At 36.6% G+C, this 25,372-nt stretch overlaps 1 protein-coding gene across 2 annotated transcripts; it reads right to left on the bottom strand.

Moving 5' to 3' along the window:
• Positions 1–14,162: 14,162 nt before the first annotated feature.
• On the bottom strand, positions 14,163–24,780 carry LOC106131156 (homeobox protein ceh-2). 2 transcript variants are annotated; one of them, XM_013330158.2, is made up of 3 exons: positions 24,244–24,780; positions 15,738–15,925; positions 14,163–14,672 (listed from the first exon to the last, which is right to left on the bottom strand). In XM_013330158.2, the coding sequence occupies exons 1-3, from the start codon at positions 24,620–24,622 to the stop codon at positions 14,262–14,264; spliced, it is 978 nt and encodes a 325-aa protein (XP_013185612.2). In that variant the 5' UTR covers positions 24,623–24,780; the 3' UTR covers positions 14,163–14,261. The 2 variants fall into 2 exon arrangements, with proteins under 2 accessions (XP_013185612.2, XP_013185620.2); XM_013330166.2 differs by having other exon boundaries at positions 15,738–15,922.
• Positions 24,781–25,372: the final 592 nt, after the last annotated feature.

Raw genomic sequence — 25,372 nt, 5'->3', positions numbered from 1 at the left:
TGAACTAAAAATACTACAATATCATATGTACGAAATTAAAAGAATGAATTTTAATGTTGATTTAATATTTAATTTAACAATTTAAATGAATTAACGTTACTTTTAATGTAATGAAGTATAAAAAAATAGTTGTCACATGTTAAACCGATTAGAATATTACCACGAATGCACTTTTTTAGGTGTTGTGTATCATTTTACTTTTATTCCATGCAGTTCTGAGAAACCATATTGTACAAAAAAGTCTACCAAGTAAGGGATATAGACGTAATATGTATGTATGCTTCTTCACTACCCGTACGTTGCGTTAGAGTCTTGACAATTTGACTCTTTCTACCACGTAAAATATAAAGACGTGATTAGTGAGTTTGGGAGTGTCTGTGTTAACTCTATAAAGTTCCAAACTCCTGGCAAACGCACCAAATGGAAATCCAAAATGGCAGACAATTAGCAGAATCGCGAGTTGAATACAATCGATTGTATGCAAAAATCGATGTGCATTGATTGGTGTCGGCCTCGAATCGAATGCAAATCGATTGATTAGCCAGCAATCGGTTTTCGTTTAAAAATATCGACGCGTAACGTCTAGACTGGATTATTTGTGTTAGGAATTGGCGGTGAATTCATTATTTAAAATTCAATCTTAATTTAGTAACTATCTTACTTATTTGAAAACTACATATTTCCAGAAGAAAGAGTACACAAGTAGTCTAGAGTACCCGAAACCGCCGAGCTCGCATGAAGAGAGTTATGAATCACATTTATAATATTAGAATGTATATCGCAATTGTGCCGTGTGGTTCCCGGTACCAATATAAAAAAGAATAGGACCACTCCATCTCATTTCCCATGGATGTCGTAAGAGGCTACTAAGGGACAGGCTTATAATCTTGGGATTCTTATTTGAGGCGATGGGCTTGCAACCTGTCACTATTTGAATTTCAATTCTATCATAAAGCCAAACAGCTGAACGTGGCCAATCAGTCTCTTCAAGATTGTTGGCTCTGTCTACCCCGAAAGGGATAAAGACGTGACTATATGAATGAATGAATATCGCAATTCCATCATTGGGCCATACCTCTGGGCTCTATCTGCCCCGCACCGAATACAGAGGTTTTTTAATTCCCAACGTTGCGAAGTCGTCTTTCTAGAATTCCAATTAGTTTATTACAGATTTATAGAGGAAGTTTGTATGTCTGTGATTTCTAGGTATAGATATATAGTGCCGTGTGGTTCCCGGCAACAATACAAAAAATAATAGGACCACTCTATCTCTTTCCCATGGATGTCGTAAAAGCCGACTAAGGGGTAGGCTTATAAACTTGGGATTCTTCTTTTAGGCGATGGGCTAGCAACCTGTCACTATTTGAATCTCAATCCTATCTTAAAGCCAAATAGCTGAACGTGGCCTATCAGTCTTTACAAGACTGTAGGCTCTGTCTACCCCGCAAGGGATATAAACGTGATTATATGTATGTATGTATGTTCTAGGTATAGAACCGATGTGTCACACTGTCACACATTAGTTTTCTTTTGTCTATGGAATTCTGTAAATGTGTCGATGGCTGGCTAATATTTCCGACGTACGCTATTAACATAATAATCGTATTTAGTAGCTAAGCGTATAGATGGCGGACGATGAGTGATGGGATAATAGGAGATTTGTACCGTCAGCAGAGAAGTTAAATATTTAATAATGAAAAATAATATTCTTAAGTGCCGTGTGGTTTATGGCACTTTTGAATAATAAATAAATATAAATATATATACGGGACAAATTACACAGATTGAGTTAGCGTCGAAGTAAGTTCGTGACTTGTGTTACGAGATACTAACTCAACGCTACTATACTTTATAATTAATACTTATCTATATTAATAGATAAACATATACATACATACATACTTAGAACCACTACATATCTTTCCCATAGATGTCGTAAATAGTAACCAAGGGATAGGCTTATAAACTTGGGATTCTTCTTTTAGGCGATGGGCTGGCAACTGTTACTATTTGAATCTCAATTCCACCATTCAGCCATATACATAAATGTGCCCTTTCAGTGTTTTCAAGACTGTTAGCTCTGTCTACCCCGCAAGAGATATAGATGTGACTATAGGTATGTATGTATGTATGAACAATATTATGGAAAATGCGCGCTATAGTGAGGTTTATTAATAATATATAGCTAAAGACGGTTGATTAAGTATATTTTTATCTGTTTTTGCTGACCGTACTGAGACGTGAAGGCACGCGACTGTAACCCGCCAAAATAATCAATTTCGTTCACCGTACTAACTCAATAAGATACATACATACGGTCACGTCTATTACTCTTGCGGGGTAGACAGAGCCAACAGTCTTGAAAAGACTGAATGGCCACGTTCAGCTATTTGGCTTAACGATAGAATTGAGATTCAACTAGTGACAGGTTGCTAGCCCATCGCCTAAAGAAGAATCCCAAGTTTGTAAGCCTATCCCTTAGACGCCTTTTACGACAGAGATGGAGTGGACCTATTCTTTTTGTATTGGTGCCGGGAGCCACACGGCACGGCAATAAGATACATAGTTCTGTGATATTTTTTTTGTTCTTACCTACTCATTATACCTACATTGACAACATATTCAAAGATTCGTGAGGAATCATTTGAGAATTGAGTTCCGACCCCTGTTTTTTTGTTATCGAAGGGGAAATCTTTTTACGAACGATCCCCGGGTCTTCAGCCGGGAGAGCGTGGGACTCCTGGCTAACCTAATGTACCAGCCTACCCACTAAAACTCCTTCGTTCACCCTTCTTGCCATTTTGAGGACATCGTGACGGCCTCTGTGGCGCAGCGGTAGAACGCTTGTCTGTGACACCGGAGGTCCCGGGTTCGAATCCCGACCAGGGCCATGATGAGAAATGAACTTTTTCTGATTGGCCTGGGTCTTGGATGTTTATCTGTATAAGTATTTATTATGAAATATAGTATCGTTGAGTTAGTATCTCGAAACACAAGTCTCGAAGTAAGTTCGAGACTTGTGTTTCGAGATACTAACACAGCATACAACTGAAAGCAGGGGTAAGAGCACATTATACCACTACGCCACAGGAGCCGACAAAAATTAAATGACAGTAGCTCAAAATAAGCATAAATTTGTAATTACTCAAACAATTGAACATACATAGCAATCTCGTCACGACTGTTTAATTTATTTATCGATTCTTTTTGATTCGCCGCGCATAGACAATGGCGGTTGTCTATGCCCTTATTTCTTTTTAATTTCTTTAAAGCGCCGCCGTTCGAGGAACGATTGTCAATGAGTGTCGTGCAGCTATGCAGCTTTTGGCGGGAAATGAGCACTTACGTAATTGTGTCTTGAAAGCATAAAAATCTGAATATTTTAACAATGTATTTTTTGTATATATAATAAAATAAATTAAGTGATTTAGTTATAAATTGTTTGTTTGTTGGTTGGTGTAAAGTATATTTTGCACATAAAAAGAAATGTAACAAAAATAAAAAACAGTCATTGGATATAAAAGAATATGTACAATGGCGGACTTATCCCAATCGGGATTTCTTATAAATTGTTTGATTTGTTTCATATGCATATCTATCCTATTAACAAAATTTGAAAAGGCAATATCCTCCTATTAAACATTGATGTAAACACTACTTAGGACTCTAAAGTAGCACTTTAAAAATGTTTTATAGGTCTCTAATGTCAACAATTAACGTAATCAAATCACATGCATATTTAAATGCTACGCCATAATTAGAAAAGGACCAAGGAATGACTGTGCATTGATTTGTATGACCACTGCGTTTCAAACAGATAGCATCTGTCTTTGAAGTGAGACCACTACGAAAATTACAAATCTTCAGACAAATGAAATTGACAACATGCAAACGACTGTCAACTTTATACGCCTTCGCATTACGAATTAAAAAAATATCTGCTCATTGTCTTTGATAACTTTGACAGATAGATTCGCGCCAATTTTCGAACGACTGACTGTTGGCGTTCCATTTACCGCGAAATAAGGTTGATTATCAACTTACAGGGGTCGATATAAAATGGCGTAGGTACTTTAAAATGGACATTGCGTATCGTTAACGTTGTTATGTTAATAAAATAATTGGAATTGACCGTGGCGGCTCGTCAAAGTGCAGTTTTGCGTCGGTAAAATACATACAGTAGGCGATTAATTTAAATTTCCACGTCTGTTCCTGGAACAATTGTTGGGAAGCCGCGACGTTTTGATTTCCCGTCATTTTTAATCTATTAGTCTGGCACTGAGTCATTTGTGAATAGAAATTGGAAATTATTTTCATTAAGCCTTTAATAAAGCCGTGTGGTTCCCGGCACCAATACAAAAAAGAATAGGACCACTCCATCTCTTTCCCATGGATGTCGTAAAAGGCGACTCAGGGATAGGCTTACAAACTTGAGATTCTTTTTTTTGGCGATGGGCTAGCAACCTGTCACTATTTGAATCTCAATTCTATCTTAAATCCAAATAGCTGAACGTGGCCTATCAGTCCGCTCAAGACTGTTGGCTCTGTCTACCCCGCAAGGGATATAGACGTGATTATATGTATGTATTTATGTAAGCCTAAAATCTATACAAGAAAGAACCTTTAGCCGGAAGACTTGAAAGTCCTGTTTAGTTGAAATGGCGTCGATACTCATTACATTACTACACAATCGGTTAAAAAAAGAAATCAGAGTTTTGACTTTCAATAAAAATGTGAGTTGTGATGATGATAGGCAAGCCTTTACATTACTTCTTTCCTCCTGGCTTTAGTCCCAGTTGCATCCTCACCACTCTGGAGAGGAGCCCGGAGTATGCCTTTGCCCATGAATTCTAGAGTGAATGAGTCAGGTTTTTACACGAAGCGACTCCCATTTGACCTCCGCTATCTTTGCAGGTAAATCTAACCCGAATTGGATCCATGGTTACCTACACATCCAGTTGCCTGAATGTGCAGGTTCCCTCACGATGTATTACCGTAAAAGGCTTTAGTACATTACTTCAACTCGATGTATGTATTTTATCCAAATTTTACTTTAATTTACTTTCCAGACTGACTTTTGCCGTCATTTCACAAATATTTTCTTATTTCTTTCGCAATTGTGAAAGTCAGTCTGGAAAGTAGATATACGGAAAATCCACTCTTTTCAATCATTTCTAAAAATTTTCACGTTAACGAGAGAAACATGAATTATAAATTAACACGTTATGTTATTGGGGCCGTCACTAGTTTTGATATGGATTAACAATGCGGAAGAATCTAATTACAACTATACTATACAATACATTCATTATAAACATTAATAACGGTTTCGAAGAACGAACGTTTCAAGAATATCAAGCAGACAATTTTATCTATGATCATCTGTTGACCATAGACCGAAGACAAAAACAATAAGTCATAAAATATTATGGCAAATACTAAACACCTGTACGCCATAAAATTATATAACGAGTATCAGGCATTGAATACTAAAACTTTTCATTGATTGCATAGTGACAGGAACTAATGATTAGTCATGATCATGATGACTCATATTAAAAGGTTAATGCAGAAAGCTTCTTTGCTCGTGAAGTGAAAATATAGATGGTGTGAGGCAGTGCCTTCTGTTACCGTGCAGATTGTAAAATACAATTAAGGGAAAGGCTGAAAAGCTTTGGATTCTAATTTAAGGTGATGTGCTAGCAAGCTGTCAATATTTAAATCTTAATTATAAGCCATCTAGTTGAAATTGGTCCTTTAGTCTTTTTGAGACTTATGTTTTTCTACCCCAAGGGATATAGACTTGATACATACATACATACGTCCCGTCTAAATCCCTTGCGGGGTAGACAGAGCCAACAGTCTTGAAAATTCCGAATGGCTTAATGATAGAATTGAGTTTTAAATAGTGACAGGTTGCTAGCCCATCGCCTAGAAAAAATCCCAAGTTTGTAAGCGTATCCCTTAGTCGCCTTTTACGACATTCATGGGAAAGAGACGGAGTGGTCCTATTCTTTTTTTTATTGGTGCCGGGAACCACTCGGCAATTGAAATTTGTCTTTCAGTCTTTTCTAGATTTATATGATTTTCTACCCCAAGGGATAAAGTCGTGATTAGTAGGTATGTTTGTATGTTTTATGAAGCGACTCATGTTCCGGTAAAGATACTGAACTCTGTAGGTACGTAGGTTCTTGACACTGTCAAATTCAAAATTTTTATTCAAAACAATTTGGACATTTCAAACATCACTTAATTAATAATTGTCATATCTTTTGGATTCACAACATTGGTTGACGGAGAATAAATCACTTTAAGTTTTCTACCCTTTAAAGCGTCAATGAAGAAGAAACGGTAACAAATTGCACTGCAGCATTTTCTTTGCTAAAGTCAACTTCACAAAGAATAGAACTGTGTATTATAGGACCCTAATCCAGCTTAGATTATGGTTGATGGTAAATGTGATTTTTCTTGGTCGCCTTTTACGACATCTACGGAAGATGGAATTGTCCCTTAAAGGTTTTGATTTAAGATCTATTTGTAAATTGACGTCCGGTGAAAATGCCGCAGTGTAATTTGTTCTGCCGCTTCTTCCACACCTGCGCTTCGGTGGCAGTAGTTCTTAGATTTTTGGTTGTAAAAGTGATCACCTTTTTGAAACTGTGGCGACTTTTCCACGTCACTCGTCACAACATCCAATCAAACAACTACTGTCAACCAATAGCAGCGAGGAATCTAAATCGCGATTTCAAAGATTTCACGGATTGAAGCTATATGTGTATACAACCTCCGACACAACATCGTTGGAGCCGCGGTTCCCCAGGCATAACATGTAGCCTGGCGGAAGATCTTCCCTTTGGTGGCGGTCGAGCCGAATCATCGTTCCCGCTACAAAACTAAAATCTATTTTATTTAAAAAACCACACGACACCAAGTCTGCTGTATCTTAATTTCCATTTTAATTGCACTGCACATGATATGCACCGCGCGTGCTGAGGTAGACGCGGCATACGTAATGCACTCAATGATAGCTTTGTATGATGCCGCACTAACACTGAGCTCATTTTCCTCAAACTTCATTGTGTAACTAGCTGTTGCCCGCATCGTCTTTCGCCGCAAAAGTTCGCTGAAATAACTGTATTGCTATGATTTCTACTTGCTATCCTTACAGACGTCTCCCACTTCCGTCACACTCATTACTCTTTTCATGTTTTTATTCGGCGATTACAGGTATTAGGTATTTAGGTCCGAATAATATCTTAGTATATAGCGGTTGGTATATTTATTCGACGATTACAGGTATTAGATATTTCGGTCCAAATAACATCTTAGTGAACAGCGTGATAAGGGAATGTTGTGATGTGAAAGAAGATGTAGTTACAGGAATAGAAAAGGGTATGTTAAGATGGTTCGGTCATGTGGAGAGGATGAATGAAAGCAGGTTGACTAAGCAGATATACAAGGAGAGTGTGGAGGGAAAGGTCGGAGTGGGAAGACCTAGACGAACGTATCTTGATCAAATTAAGGACGTCCTGGTAAAGGGTCAGGTCAAAAGTACCCGAAACCGCCGAGCTTGTATGAAGAGAGTTATGAATGTGGACGAAGCGAAAGAAGTATGCAGAGATCGTGGCAAGTGGAAAGAGGTAGTCTCTGCCTACCCCTCCGGGAAAGAGGCGTGATTTTATGTATGTATGTATGTATGTAACATCTTAGTATATTACGGTAGCGGTTGTTCATTAAAGGATGGATACACGTGAAGATCGTGGAGTGAATATGTATAAGCCAAGGATACATACTGACTTCCGAAGATTTCGATTTCTCCAGAAAAAAAGAAACAATACAATAAAAAAAAACTTTCACTGCTACACTTCCTTCCCGCCATATTCAAATTGTCTATGATTCACAACTTTTTTCATGTCGGCGCCAATGTTTGACACCGTTCGAATTTTAAATCAATTAAAATACGATAACTCTGTGGTAGAACACAGACATAACATATTTTTAAAGTATTTAAAAAAATAAAGAATTTTAATGGGTTATTGTTACTTTTTTTTACCGGATTCGTGTTTTTAAGAAGTGGCGCCTGAGGTTACGTGTTCCGAATGTGATAATGTTGATTAAAGATGTCTTAAGATGAATTCTCTATCGTGAATCACGAACTATTAATATCTTGGAATTATTTATCACAAGTACCTACTAGAATTAAAAAAGTTTCAACCACACGCGGCCTTGCAATGACCACCGATCATTCTTTTCTAAACAAGGATTTTGTTATTGTTTTGGGAATTTATTTCCTGAATCTCTTTGCATGATTACAGAGACATTATTAAATGTTGTTGTTTACATGGTATATGAAAACAAAAACATGACTTTGTACATTCTCATAGTCTACTTCTATTCTCTAAGTTAGGTTAGGTACCTATGTATGTAAGTAATTCGTACGTGCACATAATCCAATCTTAATTATGGACAAAATGCAAGTCGTCGAAACTTTTTTGGCTTGATGGAAGAACTGAGATTTATATAGGGACAGGTTGCTAGCCCATCGCCTAAAAGAAGAATCCCAAGATTATAAGCTCTAGCCCTTAGTCGTCTTTCACGACTAACGATATCCAAGAGACAGGGAAGGAGTGGTCCTATTCTTTTTTTTTTATTGGTGCGGGGAACCACACGGTATTAGTACCTACTTATGTAAACAAATAACGATATATATGTATCTAATGTTTCTTTCTAAGCATAATGTGGCAAATTGATAAAGTAACAAACAGCATCAGGATTCAGGAAATCTGATATGAAATGTGGCCAACATTAGGGGTGCGCCGACAACTGTATGAATTTTATGCCTCGACTGCCATCGTTTGGATAGGGATGGGAAAACGTCGTATATCGATGTCGATGAAAGATTTTTAAAAGTATTATTGTTTTATTTCAGACTATCCGGTGCCTTGTGGTTCTCGACACTTGAGAATAGGACTCCATGTCTTTACCATGGATATTGTATAAGGCGACTAAAGCCTTAAGCACATTTAGCTAGTACAAGCTTCCATGGACAATGTTAAAGTCAGTCAAGGGAAAGGTTAATAAACTTGGGATTATTCTTTAAGGTCACAGACTAGCAATCTGTCACGTGGCCTTACAGTATTTTCGAGTCTGTTTAATCCGTAAGGGATAAGGATATGTGTGTATTAATATGAATAAATAAACATAAATATATATGGGACAAATTACATAGAGTGAGTTAGCCTCGAAGTAAGTTATGTAACGAGATACTAATGTAACGATACTAAATTTTATAATAAATACTTATGTACATAAAAATTCCCTAGACCCTAGAACAATCAGAAAAATCTTTTCTCATCATGGCCTGTCCTGGATTCGAACCCGGGACCCACTGTGCCACAGACAAACTCACTACGCTGCGCCACAGAATCCGACAAAAAGTGATTTGACTTTTTTTTTTGTCTGTAGTTAGGTACCTACAATAAATTATCGATAAATCTTTACGCCACTCACTAACAGCGCCCTGAGTGCTCAAAACGACATTTGCATGACAAATAACAAGGAAATAGATTTAAAACGGCACGGTTCGCAAACACGGCGTCAGGGGGATGAGGGATGAATTAGGGGGATGCGGTTGTCCGTCAATTTGACTCCAAGTGTTTTGGTTAAGTGTTATAATACCTACCTATATAGTGCCGTGTGGCTCCCGGCACCAATACAAAAAAGAATAAGACCACTCCATTTCTTTCCCATGGATGTCGTAAAAGGCGATTAAGGGATAGGCTTACATACTTGTGATTCCTTTTTTAGGCGATGGGCTAGCAACCTCTCACTATATGTATGTATGTATGTATTATAATACCTACTGTTATTAAAAAAAAATACAGTGAAAGCGCTTTTCTTTTTAATTACACAGATTGAGTTAGCCTCAAAGTAAGTTCGAGACTTGTGTTACGAGATTCTAACTCACAACGATACTATATTTTATAATATAATAAATACTTATATAGATAAACATCCAAAACCCAGCTTACGTACCTATTCGTTACACGCGAATTCGTAAACGCAGTCTTTTCTGTCAACGTATCTAATAGTTAGGTTATATGTCGGTAAAACTGACTAAACGATAAACTTAACTTGATATTCTTCTTTTAGGCGATGGACTAGCAACCTGTCACTATTTGAATCTCAATTCTATTATAAAGCAAAAAGCTGAACGTGGCCTAGCAGTTTTTCAAGACTGTTGGCTCTATCCGCAAGGGATATAGACGTGATTATGTATGTATGTATGTATTTGGTACAGAAGTATTTAGTAGGTACACAGTTGAAGAGCTGAAGTCGAGCATAGGTGACTCTAGTAATGAAAGAGTTTAAGTTACGTACAAGTAAGATACTCTCCTTATACTCTCCTCAAGGAGAGTGTGGAGGGAAAGGTCGGAGTGGGAAGACCTAGACGAACGTATCTTGATCAAATTAAGGACGTCCTGGTAAAGGGTCAGGTCAAAAGTACCCGAAACCGCCGAGCTTGTATGAAGAGAGTTATGAATGTGGATGAAGCGAAGGAAGTATGCAGAGATCGTGGCAAGTGGAAAGAGGCAGTCTCTGCCTACCCCTCCGGGAAAGAGGCGTGATTTTTATGTATGTATTATGTATGTAAGTAAGATACTTAATATTTCTTTATTGTCTGTTAATTAATTTAATAAGATCATTGATCAATTGAACTAACTAGATTTTAAAAAATTCTATATAAAGATTGTTGCAATATGTTTTATTAATCTTAGAAAATTTTATCTAAACAAAAAAAATATCGTAGGTATATTGATATTAATATCAATTGATACAGCATTTAAAATAATTCTTTTTTCATAATCGTAGGGCGACCAGCAATCACATTTTAAGCGGATAATTATCAAAAGTCTACCGTACTTATTCGCATTTTATTTTCTGGATCGTGGAATTACAAACAATTAATGCCGGGTGGGCCATTTGTGAAATATATCGGGAGGCGTGGTCCACATTGTGTTTGAGATATGGATAGTATCTGGCACAGGGGGCTGGTGACAATTTGACATAATAGAATATTGTTAATTGTTGTCGCTAGTTCACTCGCTGTGGGTCTGGCAGTTTTGTCTCTGGTCTCCTTTGGGCGCTAAATGATTCTCATGGCGATTGTCCTGGTTGCATTTCTACCTCTTTATAAAAACCATTTCTATCTTTATAGATGGATATCTTTGTATAAAGAGAGAGGTTTTTAAGTTTTGCGGATTTAGTTTCTCAGTACATTTTTGACTATTGTGTGAAATATCACGACTTAAGTCCTCGCGAATTAGAATTAGTCAGGTTATAAGACTGGAATGAATGAAGCGAAGGAAGTATGCAGAGATCGTGGCAAGTGGAAAGAGGTAGTCTCTACCTACCCCTCCGGGAAAGAGGTGTGATTTTATGTATGTATGTATGAGACTCGAATGACATTAAAAAAAATGTAACAAGCTCTAAAAGAAGAAATCTAATTTTTGACTTTCTTTTCATTGTCTTTTACTTGTCATTCGCCGCGAACTTATATCTCGTGAGCGCTTTAAATTAATGTGCTACTTTACCGATTTTGATGCCATAAAACGAAAAATATCTATTGACACACACCTTTACAAATTTTAAATTTCATCAAAATCACACCAACGTTCGGAAAGTTATGGCGTTACAAACATACATACATACAAAAAAATGTATTTTCGCCCCGAATTGATTGACAGATTAACTCGCTTTGTTCGACCAGTGAACTATTTGCGCAGAAAGAGTAATATCTGACACATATCTTAGACCAAGAGATAAATCGATAGGCTCAAAATGGAACATAACAAAATATAACAGGGGTGTTAATTTGAGTGACACTATAGAAATAAACTACAGTGACTTTAAAAGAACAAGCAATGCTGGGGTTTATTCTGGGCGTGATTTTATCGTTAACATCGAATTCAGAGATTATGTAGGTTATAATATGTACTGTTATAATTTATTTTTATGTCAAAATGCGGTATGGTGTAGTGAACTATAGTTTTATAAGTAATCGTATGCATCCATTATGTTGCATGCAATATTTGAGATAATTTTTTAAACTTCCAAGCTGCAAGTCTTAGAAATATAGTGTGTGCCGGCTGCTTCTCTTACCTTGCAAATTGTAAACGTCAATCAAGGGAGTGGAAGACTTGGGATTCTTCTCTTAGGCTTTTGGCTAACAACATGTCACCATCTGTCTTTTTGAGGTAGCTCTGACTGCCCAGTGAATGGTTAAGACGAAACTTATTTTATTTATATAGATACATCAAGGAAAAATATAAGAATAGACCACGTTCAGCTATTTGGCTTAATGATAGAATTGCAATAAGTATAGAACTTAAACTAAAGAGAAATTTAGTACTTACAAGGGCTTATGTTAATTTTCGTTATTTTTGTTCAACTTACATTTATTTAAGTCAAGCGTAACTGTTCTGTCAGGCAGTACGTATTAAGACAAACCCAGCGATACAATGGCTTCGATACTAGTTAGTCACCCGGCCCCGCCCACAGATTATCTGCATTGTACCGAATTACAGCACATCTGGCAGCTTTGAGGTGTTATGTGTTTTGGTAATTTTTTTTTTATAGATCGATTATTACCTAATATGAGGCGACAATTTAGCTTGTAATTAGTTTTACTTTATACCAACAACTTGCATCTGCATTTCTCATACATACATATATATCACGTCTATATCCCTTGCGAGGTAGACAGAGCCAACAGTCTTGAAAAACTGATGGGCCACGTTCATCTGTTTGGCTAAATGGTAGAATTGAGATTCATATAGAAACAGGTTGCTAATCCATCGTCTAAAAGAAGAATCCCAAGTTTATAAGCATATCCCTTAGTCACCTTTTACGACATCCATGGGAACGCGATGGAGTGGTTATATTGTTTTATTTATTGAAATTGAAATGCTTTTTTCTAGTAGATTATAAAAACCAATCAAGGGAAAGGCTACTCGTAATAAACTTAAGAATCTTTTCTTTAGGCGATGGGCTAGCAACCTTTCACTATTTTCATGATGCCGTACTGCCGAACGTGGTCTTTCAGTCTTTTCGAGACTGTTGGTCCTGTCTGCCCCGTAAAGGATAAAGGCATAATTATATGTATGTTTGTATCTCGCACTTAATGAGGTTTAATGAAAATATATAGATTCAAAATTATTAATATCTGGTATACTATAAAAATAAATCCTCCCCAACAGATTATTACTAAAGATGATTATAAATATTTGATGCAGTTTGAACAACATTTAGTTTCTGAGAATAATTTCAAATAACTTTCACATTTAGCCACCCTAATGGCCTACCGTTTGATGGGCGTGTCTTTTCGCTAAATCACTTAATTCCATCTCCTTTCCAAACATCACATCACGAGATAACTTGCCAAGCAAAATTCAGCCTTTAAAATAGCACTTACGATTCCCTTTTCTTTAGCTTAAATATCTTTTCAAAAGCAATAATTTCAGATTCGGAAGACGTTTGAATTGACCGGAACTAAGAATTTGGCTTTTGGAACTTACCGGCTGAAAATAGACGCTATTTTCCAATGAATGTCAGACCAAAGTTTGTGACCAACTTGTCATGCGATTTTCAACTTTTTGTTCAGTGAGATAAAGTTAGTTTATGCATCTACATTGGAGTGTAGTGCTTGTCTATGACGTGTCATAAGCAAGGAGCCGTAATGCGATGTGATTGCCCTTTGACATTTGGACAAAAGCAATGAAAGATCGCTGACATTATTGTTTGAAGTTTTCGTCTAGGGTGTCCATCAGTTTGTATTTTTTTTACAACTTATTATTTTTAATGTAAATTCTTAAAGCGAAATTATGTTTGTTTATTTATTTTTTTATTTTTAATCCTCTTTCCAAGCTAAGGGCGAGAGTGCTTTAACTTTTTGCGACTAAAGAAAAGGTTATTCAAGACGTTTTCATTATGGTAGCAATAATCAAAATGACAAATCAGCGATTTAATATAGAAATGGTTTTCGAAAAACATACTTTTACATTATTAGAAGGTAGTAATTATCATTTATTTCTAAATGACTTGAACTAGGTACAATAATAGCAAGTTGAAATGAAACGTTTGAAATAATTTTCATCACACATTCTTTAATCACAATTATAATACAATCCTTACCTAAATCAACCTTACTATTTTACACTAATTCTAAATCTAAGTGGTCCAATCTTAAAAATAACCTAAAATTAACTGGGTCGGCCATTTTGACTTGAAAAATGTCTTAAGTTGGCAGCCTGACTCATCGTTGCCAATCTAGCGGACATGCTCGCGTCATAAATAGTGTTGCGACTTAGCGGATTTATAATAATCGGATCTTGTCGATTATCAGATAATTTTGTTGCACTTAAAAACGCCGATGACTGTGATTGTAATAAACTACTAGGAATAGGTTGGGTCCTATCTATTCTATATTGCAATCCGTTTTGTTTTTCCATCTGATGGTGTTGGGTCCTCACGGCGAAACGGTTCACGTGAACCGGTATGGGGACGACGATTTTCGTGCCGGATCCGTTTTTCCCGCCGGAGTGGCTGCCGGATGCGAGGCCGGCTTTCACCCGTTTCCACTTAGCTCTGCGATTTTGGAACCATATTTTTACCTGTAATTCAGAATATAAAGTAAGTAATTATGCAAATCGGCTTCCGTCTAACACCTCAGTGAACCTGGTTTTAGGCAAGATGATCCAAACTGCTTTGATCTTGGGTGTTGTACTGCACTTGGTTAAAGCCAAGTCAAGTCAATATGTATAACAGATCCGTTGTCTGCCTTAAATCTTTTAAATTTATACCATAACTAATTTTAATTTATCTTTATAAGTACTTTTCCTATCCTATGGTGAAATCCAAGCGTCCTTATCAATATTTTGTTGCACTCAATTAATCTACTTTTGTAATGTAACTAAACTACTCTCATTTCGATGTACATAATTTGTCGTTAAGCATTTAAATTACTAATCTATATCTCATATTATAATATTAACATCCTCTCTTTCTCTCAGGGTGTGCCTTTTTACCATGTTCCTGGATATGGTAAGTCAGGGTTTTACACGAAGCGACTCCCGTCTGACCTCCGCAACCTTTGCAGGGGCACATAACTCCTTTTGAGTCATGGTGAAAGCTGCACTAGTCATCTCATGATAGTCTCTTTCTAGTCTCATTCATCTAATGCCTTTTATTAATAAAGGGATTTATGTGCTAATAAACTTAGCACTCTTCTTTTAGGCGATGGATTAGCACTGTTTGAATCTCGATTCCAACGTAAAGCCATACAACTAAACGTGGCCTTATATTTTTCGAGACTGTCGGATCTGTCTACCCCGATAGGGATAAAGACTTGATCATATATAATGGCAAGAGAAAGAGAAGGATTGGTCCTATTCTTAAGTGCCGTTAACGCACATGACGACGATCGACGGCCTCTGTGGCGCAGCGGTAGTGCGCTTGTCTGTTACACCGGAGGTCCTGGGTTCGAATCCCGGCCAGGGCATGATGAGAAACGAACTTTCTCTAATTGGCCTGGGTCTTGGATGTTTATCTATATAAGTATTTATTATAAAATATAGTATCGTTGAGTTAGTATCTCGTAACACAAGTTTCGAACTTACTTCGAGGCTAAATCAATCAGTGTAATTTGTCCCGAATAAAAAAAAAAAAATCAGACTCACCTGAACCTCACTGAGCTTCAAAGCGGACGCTATCTGCGATCTCTCAGTCAGGCTGAGGTATTTCTTCGCGTGGAACTCTCTCTCCAGCTCCAGGAGCTGTTCCGAGGTGAACGCTGTCCTTCTGCGGCGGGCCTTGCTCTCGCGGGGGGTGTCAGCATTGTCCTCTTCTTGGTCAGAGTCGTTGCCTGCTGACAAATTTGGGTTAAATTTTCAAGCTGTAAGTAATATCTATGCTTATATATAAACACGCCTCTTTTCCGGAGGAGTGGGCGGAGAAGAATTCAGAAGTAGAAAAAATGGGTATCTCTTAGATAGGCATGTAGATAGATAAACTCTTTATTGCACCATAAGACCAGTCATTCACCTTGTGGGGAGAGGCTGGTGCACTGAGATACAGGCTCTGCTTAGTTCAGACATCAGTCTCTAGCAATCTTTTGTTATATTCCTTACTTGTGATTTGTTTGTTTATACACTAACTATAAGATTGTAGAGAAAATTAAGAAATTTTTGATTTTTGATTTTATTTTCTGATAAGAGGTAAAACATACAAAACTACATAAAACAGATAGAGACAAAGGCGGACTTATCGCTAATGCAATCTGTTCAAGTCAACCTTTGGGTGGAAGGAAACCAAACAGGAGATTGGCGTTGGCGCAGAGCATCCTCAAAGCATGTAGCATCTTCGTCTTTATCGTCACTTACCATCAAGTGAGATGGAAGACAAAAGTCTAATCCAATATCGAATGAAATAAAAAAAGACTACATCCTTCCACTTGCCATGGTCTTTGCATACTTCATCCGCTTCATTCATCAATAACTTCATGCAAGCTCTTGGAATTACAGTAGGTACTCTCAAGTAAGCAGTGGCTTATGTACAAAAAATAAGTTTTTAAGGGTTTTTTATAGCAAAGGAACAATAATGAGAGCAGATAAAGTTTTGTAGGCCTAAATAGGCTATTAGGTGAGAGAGCTGCTACTCAGTATCTGTGACAGTTAAATCGTATAATGAACTAAGGTTGTATACTTATAAGAAGATCTAAAAATGTGTTTTAAAATTTGAAAAGCAGATAATGTATGACGTTGAAATAAAAACATCGTCAAATGATAAAGTCAATCATTGGAGCACCGATCCTTCTTTCTTAAAACTTCGTACACATACATACATACATATGGTCACGTCTATATCCCTTGCGGGGTAGACGGAGCCAACAGTCTTGGAAAGACTGAATGGCCACGTTCAGCTATTTGGCTTAATGATATAATTGAAATTCAAATAGTGACAGGTTGCTAGCCCATCGCCTAAAAGAAGAAGTTCGTAAGCCTATCCCTTAGTCGCCTTTTACGACATCCATGGGAAAGAGATGGAGTGGTCCTACTCTTTTTGTATTGGTGCCGGGAACCACACGGCACTTTAAAACTTCGTCTATATAAATTTTATCGGGTAGTTACGCGAAACACCAAAGTAAGTAATCCTCCCGGCGGGATTTGAACCCGCGACCCCCGGTCTCCCGGATCTCAGTTGGCAGTCATTTGTAAACAACCACGTCATTCCGGATTGAAGAAAATAAAAAGATATCGCTCCACCGAATGGTCAATAAAAACGAACGGCCGTCGCGTCAGCGGCACGCCTACGCCGTGTAGTGGACGGCCGTCCTAATGATCGACTGAAGTTTTTTATTTTTATTTTGCAATAGTTAGTATGCCGTGTGGTTCCCGGCACCAATAAAAAAAAGAATAGGACCACTCCATCTCGTTCCCATGGATGTCGTAAAAGTCGACTAATAGGCTTATAAACTTGGGATTCTTCTTTTAGGCAATGGGCTAGCAACCCGTCACTATTTGAATCTCAATTCCATTATAAAGCCAAACAGCTCAACGTGGCCTATAAGTCTTTTCAAGACTGTTGGCTCTGTCTACCCCGTAAGGGATAAAGACGTGATCATATGTATGTATGTATGTTAGTTTGCTTTTATGTGAAAAAAAAAAGATTTATTATTTTACTTCCCTATATTTTGTTTGTAATTTGTGCAAACGTGGATAAGACTAATGAAATTTTGTGACCATGTTGAGTAGGTCTGAGAATCGGCCAACATCTATTTTTCATACCCCTTAGTGATAAGGGTTGTCCACTCTTATCATTGCATTTTAAATAGAAATTACTTCAAAATTATTTATATGGCAAAACAACGCTTGCCGGGACAGATAATGAAACTATAAATTTTATTTTAAGTACCTATGTCTAAAGAGGCTCCTAGCTAGATGTCTCTTCAGCCTTTCAATGTAACACAAATCATATCACTCCGTTGTAAGTATAAATTAGTAAATAAATAGGTACTTATATAAGTAATTTTAAAAATAAATAAATGCCGTGTGGTTTCCTGCACTTTAGAATAAAACCACTTCATGTCTTTCCCATGGATGTCGTAAAAGGCGATTACGGGATAGTCTTATAAACTTGGGATTCCTCTTGTTGACTGTTGGCTCTGTTATATGTTTGCATTTAAAAAGGAACCACAACAAACGCACTCACATAGGATATAATCAGCCATAATTTTAAATTCGACATCACGCCATCTTTATTCAATTTAAGCATTCGCATGTGCAATTGTGCAATTTCCTTGAAAAAACAGCCATAAAAGTGTTCCCTTCGGCAAATAAATACATTTATTTCTTATGGCCGCGCCGCCAACGATTGACAGCTATCGAACGCGCCAAATGAATTGTAAAAACAAAAGCAAAATTCACTTTGCCGTCACAAAAATTCAATATAACCTCTATCGCGTTTCAATAAGAACTCAGTTTTACAATGTTAGATGATAAAAATCAGATTTGTAAATGCATAAAGCTGAGTTCCCGCCGTTCGTTCGCGTTTCGAATTCAAAATTAGAATTTCGAAACGCATTCGTAAATAGTGCGGCGGTGTTAAATCGTTTGTAAATTTAAAATGCATTTCATTCGAATCGGATGTTTATCGATAAATTTTGGTAAATGGACATCACTGAGTTCGGTCACGTGCGATGCGGTTTTGTTTAAATTTTCACGCTTTACGTACTAAGGTTGAAATATTATTTTTTTGAATGCTAAATAGTTAACATACTCCAGTACCTACCAACTTATCTATATCTATACATATTATAAAACAGTAAAAACATTTTGTCTGTACATTTAGTATTTTTGACTGAAATGGATAAAGGGACACTTAGAATGAATAATAGAAAGCAAAAATATATTTTTTTAATTTCTTGTCTGTCTGTCTGTCTGTATGTATGATCACGATTATCTCCGAAAGTACTGAACCGATTTACTTCAAACTTTCACCAATTGCTTTGTTTTAACTCAGAATAACATTTAAAGTTTGTTTCATCAAAATCGGTTCACTAAAAAAAAAGTTATCGACATTTGATGAGCTCAAGGCATCAGTTTGCCTGCAAATAAGATACGAAATTAAAAATTCAAAGTTATTTATCATTATACGACAGCATTATACCTATAACTATAACATATAAATATAAGTGAAAGGCGACTAAGGGATGGGCTTACAAACTTGGGATTCTTTTTTGGCGATAGGCGAGCAACCTATCACTTTTTGAATCTCAATTCTATCATTAAGTCAAATAGCTGAACGTGGCCATTCAGTCTTTTCAAGCCTGTTGGCTCTGTCTACCCCGCAAGGGATATAGAAGTGACCATATGTATGTAGTCTACTTTAATTTCGACACCACCGCAACGGCCTCGATGGTCCAGTGGTTAGTCCGTGAGACTGTGAAGTTGGCTGTTCAAGTTCGAATCCCAACAAAAACAAGATATTATTTTTTATTAAAAAGATTTTTTTTTGTTGTTTTTGTATTTTATTTAAAAAAAACTGAAAATCAAAATACTACATATAATAAAACGGTAAAAATATTTTGTCTGTACATTTAATATTTTGACTGAAACGGATAGAGAATTTTTGTTTTACATTTTTTGTCTGTCTGTCTGTATCTGACTGTATGATTAAGATTAAATTTACGCGGACGAAGTCGTGGGCAACAGCTAGTCTATACTAATATTATAAAGCTGTTTGTTTGAACGCGCTAATATCAGGAACTACTGGTTCGAATTGAAAAATTATTTTTGCTTTGAATAGACCATTTATAGAGGAAGGCTTTAGGCTATATAACATCACGCTGCAACTATAAAGATTCAAATTCAAAAATTAAAATTCAAAATTTTTATTCATTATTATAGGATAGATACTATTATATCGCTTAATAATTGTCGTATGGTTTAACAACATTGGTTGACGTCAAATAAATTACTTAAAAACTAAGTTTACTGCCGCTTCCAAGGCGTCAGTGCAGAAGAAGCGGTAACAAACTGCACTGCAGCATTTTCTTCAACAACGTCAACTTCACAATATTATTATATTTATAGATCAAAGAAATAATGGAAAATGTAAAAATAAGGGGAAAATTATTCATCCTTGAGGGCTTCAATGATGCCCAAAACATCTGTTCCAAACGGATGAAGTCGCGGGCACAGCTAGTTAAAAAATAAGTGGTGTAAATGGCGCTAATTAATCATCCAATTTAATAATTTTTCCCTTTTTTTCACATTTTCCATTATTTCTTTGCTCCCTTATAGTAACTGCGTGATGTTATATAGCCTAAAGGCTTCCTCGATAAATGGTGTATTCAACGCAAAAAGAATGTTTTAAATAGAACCAGTAGTTCCTGAGATTAGCGCGTTCAAACAAACAAACTCTTTAGCTTTATAATATTAGTATAGCTACTCTGACTTACACGCGGGAACTTAGCGCCACTTTGGTACAAAATAATAAAATTAAGTAGTTAAGAAAGGTAACTATTACTAAATTGGTATGTTCCTCCTGTCAGTTTTATCTGTGTCTGTTCTCTTCAAAAATTTGTATGGACATATATATTAAAAAAAAAAATTGTCTTTGACTCAAAATTAAGCATGAAATAAGCAGCTGGAGCGACAATTACACGGTACAGCTGTGAAGTGGTTCGCACGTTCACAAATACTGTCACAAGGGGGTGGAACTAATTGGTTAGAATCAGCTACTTACATACATACACACATATGGTCACGTCTATATCCCTTGCGGGGTAGACAGAGCCAACAGTCTTGAATGGACTGAAAGGCCACGTTCAGCTGCTTGGCTTAATGATTGAATTGAGATTCAAATAGTGACAGGTTGCTAGACCTTCGCCTAAAAAAGAATTCCAAGTTTGTAAGCCTTTTAGTCGCCTTTTACGACATCCATGGGAAAGAGATGGAGTGGTCATATTCTTTTTTGTATTGGTGCCGGGAACCACACGGCAAATGCTACTCACTTGGTGTCAATGGATCTTTTTTCTAAATACTTAGGTAATCCAATTATTTTTATTATTTGAATGAAGATAATTTGGATTCTTCTTTTAGGCGATGGGCTAGCAACCTGTCACTATTTGAATCACAATTCTATCATTAAGCCTATCAGCTGAACGTGGCCTATCAGTCTTTCAAGACTCTGTTTACCTCGCAAGGGATATAGACGTGATCATATGAATGAATGAATGAACGAAGATAAGTATCGTTATGACGACACGCAAAGTAATTTAGAAAATAATGAATCAGTAAATTAGAGATAAATATGAAATTTAGCAAATATAATAATTTTTACATAAACCTCCAAATACTTTACTTTGTAAAAAGTATTTTTAAACAGATTTTTTTTCATAATTTGCGTCTAATATGGTAAGAAATTTAACTACTAACTTAATTACAATTAATGCAAGACGCTTAGCAAACGCTTAGCGACACTTAGCCGACGGCTTTTAAATTCTATGAAATCATATTATGAGCTTGCGTGAACAGAGTTATGAATGTGGATGAAGCGAAAGAAGTGTGCAGGGATCGTGGCAAGTGGAAAGATGTGGTCTTTGTCTACCTCTCCGGGAAAAAGGCGTGATTTTATGTATGTATGTATGCTTATCTTTGTCCCGAACTCACTATATATTATGTTTAACATTATTATTTACTAGCTAGGCAGGCAACAAAAAAGAAAAAAAAATGTCAATAAGCACCGTTAAAATGAGTGAATGTGAAGGATTCTTTCGTAGTATTTTCGTAGCACTTTCGTAGCACCTCTGTAGCACATTCGTAGCGCATTTACATAATTTTTCAGCATATTTTTTTTAAACAATAATACATAAACGCGTTAGCTTGTAAAGACGTGTGTATATGTGTGTGTTTGTTAATCGATCACGTAAAAACTACTGAACGGATTTTCACTTTACTTTGCAGTAATATAAGTAAGTATCTTAGACATTTGGAATACCATAATAAGTTAATTTCTTTATAAGTTATTAAATTATTAGTTTATTCTTTTTTTAAGTTATTTTTTCTGCTTTCAGGCGATAGACTAGCAACCTGTCACTATTTGAATCTCAAATCTATCATAACGCTGCGTATCTTTAGGGCAGGCAGAGTCGACAGTCTTGAAAACTCTGATAGGCCACGTTCAGCTGTTTGGCTTAGTGATAGAATTGAGATTCAAATAGTGACAGTTTGCTAGCCCATCGCCTGAATGAAGAATCTCAAGTACATACATACATATAATCACGTCTATATCCCTTGCGGGGTAGTCAGAGCCACAGTCTCGAAAAGACTGATAGGCCACGTTCAGCTATTTGGCTTTAAGATAGAATTGAGATTCAAATAGTGACAGGTTGCTAGCACATCGCCTGAATGAAGAATCCCAAGTTTATAATCCTATCTTTTAGTCCACTTTTACGACATCCATGGGAACGAAATGGAGTGATCCTATTTTTTTTTAATGGCGCCGGGAACCACACGGCAAATGTACCTAAGTAGGTACAACTTATAAAAGAATAACTTTAACATTAAGTATCTAACCGACAGAAAGAGGTAGTCTCTGCCTACCCCTCCGGGAAAGAGGCGTGATTTTATGTATGTATGTATGTATCTAACCGACGGACGACTGGTAGAAAAATGTTCTAAAGATTCATTAAACATGATCACGCTGTGTAGGTACACTAACAATACAATTCCTAAGGATAATAATGCAATTTTGTAATAAGTATGTCTGTATGTTTACCTTAATAAATAAATAAATAAAGTATAAGTAAGTCTCAATTAACAGTCTGATATAGTCTGCGCGGGATCTTACCTATCTAAATATATTATATATTTTATATATTTATATTATTATTATTATAAAGCTGAAGAGTTTGTTTGTTTGAACGCGCTAATCTCAGGAACTACTGGTTCGAATTGAAATATTATTTTTGTGTTGAATAGACCATTTATCGAGGAAGGATTTAGGCTATAATAATATCACGCTGCAACTTTTAGGAGCGACGAAATAATAGAAAATGTGAAAAAAAACTTGTAAAATTATTCCTCCTTGTGGGCTTTAATGATGCCCAAAATAACTATTCCACGCGGACGAAGTCGCGTCACAACTAGTATGTATATAAAATTCTCGTGTCACAATGTTCGTTCCCGTACTCCTCCGAAACGTCTTGACCGATTCTCATGAAATTTTGCGAGCATATCGAGTAGGTCTTAGAATCGGCCAACATCTATTTTTCATATCCCTTAGTGATAAGGGTACTCCACCCTTAACATAATTACGACGCCTGGAGTCAAAATATAGGTCGGTAGAGTTTTTATAGTAGGAGTAGAAATGTTCCTAGCTAAGTAAGTAAGTAAGTACATAGTATGCATATAAATAGTGTCTAGATAATTAAGACCTAAGTATTGTTGCCAACTATATTTAAGGAATGCATTTACTTAATTCTTATTTTCATACATATCTACATACATACATAAAGTCGCGTTTATATCCCTTGCGGGGTAGACAGAGCCAACAGTCTTGAACAGACTGGTAAGCCACGTTTAGCTGTTTGGCTCAATGATAGAACTGAGATTCAAATTAGTAGTGACAGGTTGCTAGCTCATCGCCTACAAAAATCTCAAGTTAAAAAGCATATCCGTTAGTCGCCTTTTACGATATAGGTACTTAGTTAAAAGATGATATAGTCCTATTCTTTTTTCCGGTGCCGGGAACGGCACGGCAAACATTTTATTTTCCTATCTTACCACAAAAATGTTACTAATTTTCTATGTCAGCTATCTCAATTATTGTAGGTAATCTCAGTTAAAAGGTCTACCTAATTATAACATTTTAATAATGATTTAAAATTAATTAAAAGGTATAAGTAGGTTCCCGGCACCAATACGAAAAAGAATAGGACCACTCCATCTGTTTCCCATGGATGTCGTAAAAGGCGACTAAGGGATAGGCTTACAAACTTTGGATTCTTTTTTATTCGATGGGCTAGCAACCTGTCACTATTTGAATATCAATTCTATCATAAAGCCAAAAAGCTGAACGTGGCCATTCAGGTTTTTCAAGACTGTTGGCTCTATCTACCCCGCAAGGGATATAGACGTGACCATATGTATGTATGTATGTTATAGGTATTTCAATAATTACCTTGCGTATTATCCTCTCCCGTATCACTCTCAACTTCACTCCCAACGCTGACCGGACTCTCTCTCTTCTCTTCTTCCTTATTCTCAGTCACAGCCGGGCCTGGTCGAAAAACCCTCGACAACCACGGCTCAGGGTAGCCCAATAAAAAAGGAAAACTAACGCCATTTTGTTGCAAAAATGGCGCATTAAAATAATACCGCATCCGGTTAATTTCCTCCAATCTTTCATTGTCGTCGTCCTCCGAATTTCTCGAATGTTCTGATATGTTATTTTCTATGTCTATTTCCGGAGATTTCCTGTCACTCCCTATTAGAGATTCAATTGAAAACGGCTTAGGTGTTTTCTTTTGAGTCTGTGTTTCATTTATTTCGGATTCCATAATCACTCACTTTAAAAAAAAAACAGTCACTATTCCATTTAAATTATTGGCACAAATGGTAATTAAAAAAAATATATATATATAGAACTGGCGCGTAATTTGAAATAACAGTTTTTACTATTCGAAATTCAAATTTGACAGACGCGTGTTGCCGCCGCGGCTCACTCGCGACATACTCGCGTCAAATGTTTCCAACTCCGCCACGCCCACATACGGGGTGTAGTCAAAGCGTAATTTTATTTTATTAATAGCACGCCCGAGCCGAGCGAATATAAGCTTTATTTCGATAGCTTTAATACGTCTATCGTTATGCCCAGATAAATGTTCATTAGATCGTAAGTTTATTAGCGGGCAATAGAAAATCATATCTGTACAATACACACAAGATCTGTTTTACTAAGAATTGTGTAGTTCATCGCATTTATTACATTTATCACGAAATTGACTTGTATACCGTTGTAAGAAGGCACAAATTCGAATACAACGCGAAGTAAATAGAGCCTGTATCCACTGAGGCTTCAATGATTAAGGCGACTTTTGTGTGATGAGTAAAAGAGACGACTAAATACAGTTTCGGTGAGTTAAAGCGAGATAGTATTAGCTATATTTGCGGTCGGAGTGTACACTAGTAATTGGTGGTGATCAAAATGTTTTGGCAGTGTCAGCACTTTATACAAATTCGTCGTTTTGTGCCTCGTTTGATGGCGGGATCTTATTGACTTTAGTGACTAAGTATCTTAATTTGTCAGC

This window comes from Amyelois transitella, chromosome 29 (assembly GCF_032362555.1).
Source record: "Amyelois transitella isolate CPQ chromosome 29, ilAmyTran1.1, whole genome shotgun sequence".
Classification (NCBI taxonomy): domain Eukaryota; kingdom Metazoa; phylum Arthropoda; class Insecta; order Lepidoptera; family Pyralidae; genus Amyelois; species Amyelois transitella.
Note: the sequence above shows the minus strand (reverse complement) of the source record. Positions and strands in the feature narration are given on the sequence as shown.